This window comes from Triticum dicoccoides, chromosome 3B (genome assembly GCF_002162155.2).
Source record: "Triticum dicoccoides isolate Atlit2015 ecotype Zavitan chromosome 3B, WEW_v2.0, whole genome shotgun sequence".
Classification (NCBI taxonomy): Eukaryota; Viridiplantae; Streptophyta; class Magnoliopsida; order Poales; family Poaceae; genus Triticum; species Triticum dicoccoides.
The window spans coordinates 482,491,613-482,494,654 of record NC_041385.1 but is presented as its reverse complement, the minus strand read 5'-3'; the positions used below and the strand labels follow the sequence as shown (position 1 = coordinate 482,494,654).

The window sequence follows — 3,042 nt, the reverse complement described above, 5'->3', positions numbered from 1 at the left end:
CTAGGCCTCCGACTCGCCCGGCCCACGCGACAGTGTCCCGTCAACGCCCACCCTCCCGTTTCCTCGCGCAGCTGGGCACATGCTTTTCACACCACACCGTGGAATTGGTACGGATCGAAATCGAAGCCACGCCACGCCACCTGTATTTTCCGGCCCCGCCATATATACATCCATCCACGCCGAGCCCGAGCTCCACTTCAAATCAAATCGCACAAGGGAAACCAATCGAGCGAGCCAACTACTCGCAGCCACCACAAATTCGAAACACCTCCTGCCTCTTGCCTGCCTGCAGGAACCGAGAAAAGAAATGGAGGCGGCGGTCGGCGGCAGCTGGACACGCGTCCGCACGCTCGGCCGCGGCGCGTCCGGCGCCGTGGTGTCCCTCGCCGCCGACGACCTCTCGGGCGCGCTCTTCGCCGTCAAGTCGGCGCCCGCTGCCGCCGCGGACCAGCTCCGGCGCGAGGGCGACATCCTGTCCGGCCTCAGCTCGCCGCACGTCCTGCCCTGCCTCGGCTTCCGCGCCGCCGCCGGCGAGTGCCAGCTCTTCCTCGAGTTCGCGCCGGGCGGCTCCGTCGCCGACGTCGCCGAGAGGTGCGGCGGCCGGCTCGAGGAGTGCGCCGTCCGGGCGTACGCCGCCGATGTGGCCAGAGGCCTGGCGTACCTCCACGGGAGGTCCCTCGTCCACGGGGACGTGAAGGCGAGAAACGTCGTGGTCGGCGCCGACGGCCGAGCGAAGATCGCGGACTTCGGGTGTGCGAGGGCGGTGGGTTCTTCCGATCGGCCCATCGGGGGCACGCCGGCGTTCATGGCGCCGGAGGTGGCACGGGGCGAGGAGCAGGGCCCCGCGGCCGACGTCTGGGCGCTGGGCTGCACCGTCGTCGAGATGGCCACCGGCCGCGCCCCGTGGAGCGACATGGACGACGTCCTCGCGGCGATGCACCGGATCGGCTACACGGACGCCGTGCCGGAGGTGCCGGCGTGGCTGTCCGCGGAGGCGAAGCACTTCCTCGCCCTGTGCTTCGCGAGAGACGCCCGCGACCGGTGCACATTCGTTTTAGGCGCGCCGCGGACAACTCACATCATGATACTCCGGTTCAGGACTAAATGTCTATTTCTCAAAGAAAGGAAAGCTAAATGTCTACTAGTAAGCAAGTAGCAACTAGCATGGCGATGTTGCATTGGATACAGCGTTAGAGCCCAATAGCTCCTGTAAAAATATTTCCATTTTATGGGATGACCGTATAATTTAGCGAAAGTTTTTCTAACCCCTAATTTTCTCAGTTCCCGTAAAACTTCTTGCTGTAATTTTTTTCGTATTTTCATTAAAAAGCATTGGGGCATGCAAATCAATGATTCCGTGTGGCGACGACTGCCAAAACAGTGAGGCGGCAGTGGCCAGCCTCGCGTTGGCGGCGTGACCTGGCGGCGAGAGGCCTCTCGACGGCCCTCCTCGCGGGGCAGGCTAGGCAGTGTTGCACAACCTCCCGGAGAAGGGCTGCGTGGCGGCGGTGGCCGGCCTCGCGGCAGGGGCAGCAGCGCGGTGGAGGCGGCCGGCCTCGCGGCAGGGCGGCAGCCAGTCCCACAGGGCGGGACCGCCCGATATTGTGGCTGTGGGTGTTTTTATGGGTTTCCTTAAAAAATTCCATGTTCACGGAAGTTGTTGGAGGCCTTTTTTGCCCCTACTTCTCCTGTAAACGGTAGTTTTTGTAGGGATACAGTAGCTTGGAGTTGCTCTTAGAGCATCACCAACAAGTCCCATAAAAAACTTCCACTAAAGCTGATTTTACGGGGTGTCCATATAATTTTCTGGAAGGTTCACGAGTGAGATGATTTCGCAGGTCCTATGAAAATCTACCCCTAAATTCAGGTTTTTTTTACTTAGTTGCTCTTTGTCTCTCATTCACGTGGTGGTGCTGCAGACTTTGGTGGTGGCGCGGCGGCGGCGGTGGGTGGGCATCGGCGGCAGACAGCAAATGATAGTGGTCGGCGGTGGCGGTCGGGCGAGTGGTGACGTGGATGGTGGCGGCGCGTTGGTCGTCGGTGGCTATGGTGGCGACACAATGGTCATGGGCTGCGGCGGTGAAACGGCGCGGTGGACACTACTCAAAAAATGTTGAACATGATCTGGATAAACTCCGAGAGTGTTGTCCGTCCTGATCACACCACTACCTAAACTGGGTATGATCTTCTCAGCAAAATATATCAAATACTTAAACATTACTATATAACTAATCCATGACTTAATATATTTTTATATCAAGAGTCTATTATCTTTTAGTTGCATTGCACAAAATAACTAATCGGAATGAAGTACGCACAGATGATTTGTTCACCGCACTAGTTATCATATTTTAAGGTGAACTAATATCAATTGATAATTACTTACGCATAACTAAGTTTGCTTGCATTCAAGATTGTGAAAATTGCGATTCTCTTGTACGATTCTGCAACTTAACGATCCAAACTAGCCACTCGGATTCTACAATTTTGGTTAGTAGAATATACATTTTTATGATTTTGATTGCTAAGATTCCACGATTTGCAATCCTACCATCGGAACTCTGATCCAATTCAAAATCACGATTCTAACCACCTTGCTTGCATTTTATTTCAATAAGTTGACCATGTTTTCCATATGTAAATCAAGTTTAGACGCACTGCACAAAGTGAATGAATGGTTAGTCGGAACTGAGCCAGCTATTGGCTGCATATTTCCACACCCCAGCCATTGCATTTGCATTGGATAGAATTATGAAGCGGAAAACTCAATCATAGCATTAAGATAATTTGGTCCCTCATCATCTCATATGTATCAATCCCTACACTCAGCCACGGTAATATCTGTCACTTCGGCCGGCCTATGCATAGTTTTCTCAACATATAACTAACCCGGTGTGATCCACATACAATAAAGAAACATGCAAGTTTAGAAGAACTCCCAAAATGTCAAACTCCCAAGCCTTTCGTTTTAGGCGCGCCGCGGACATCTCACATCATGATACTCCGGTTCAGGACTAAATGTCTATTTCTCAAAGAAAGGAA

The 3,042-nt window shown here is 53.9% G+C and overlaps 1 protein-coding gene across 1 annotated transcript; it reads left to right on the top strand.

Moving 5' to 3' along the window:
- Positions 1 to 212: 212 nt before the first annotated feature.
- LOC119281429 (mitogen-activated protein kinase kinase kinase 17-like) lies at positions 213 to 1,265 on the top strand. Its single transcript, XM_037561947.1, has one exon. The coding sequence runs from the start codon at positions 308 to 310 to the stop codon at positions 1,154 to 1,156; it is 849 nt and encodes a 282-aa protein (XP_037417844.1). The 5' UTR covers positions 213 to 307; the 3' UTR covers positions 1,157 to 1,265.
- The last annotated feature ends 1,777 nt before the right edge of the window (positions 1,266 to 3,042 follow it).

Coding starts and splice junctions, on each gene's coding strand:
- LOC119281429 (XM_037561947.1), top strand. CDS start 308: ATGGAGGCGGCGGTCGGCGGCAGCTGGACACGCGTCCGCACGCTCGGC.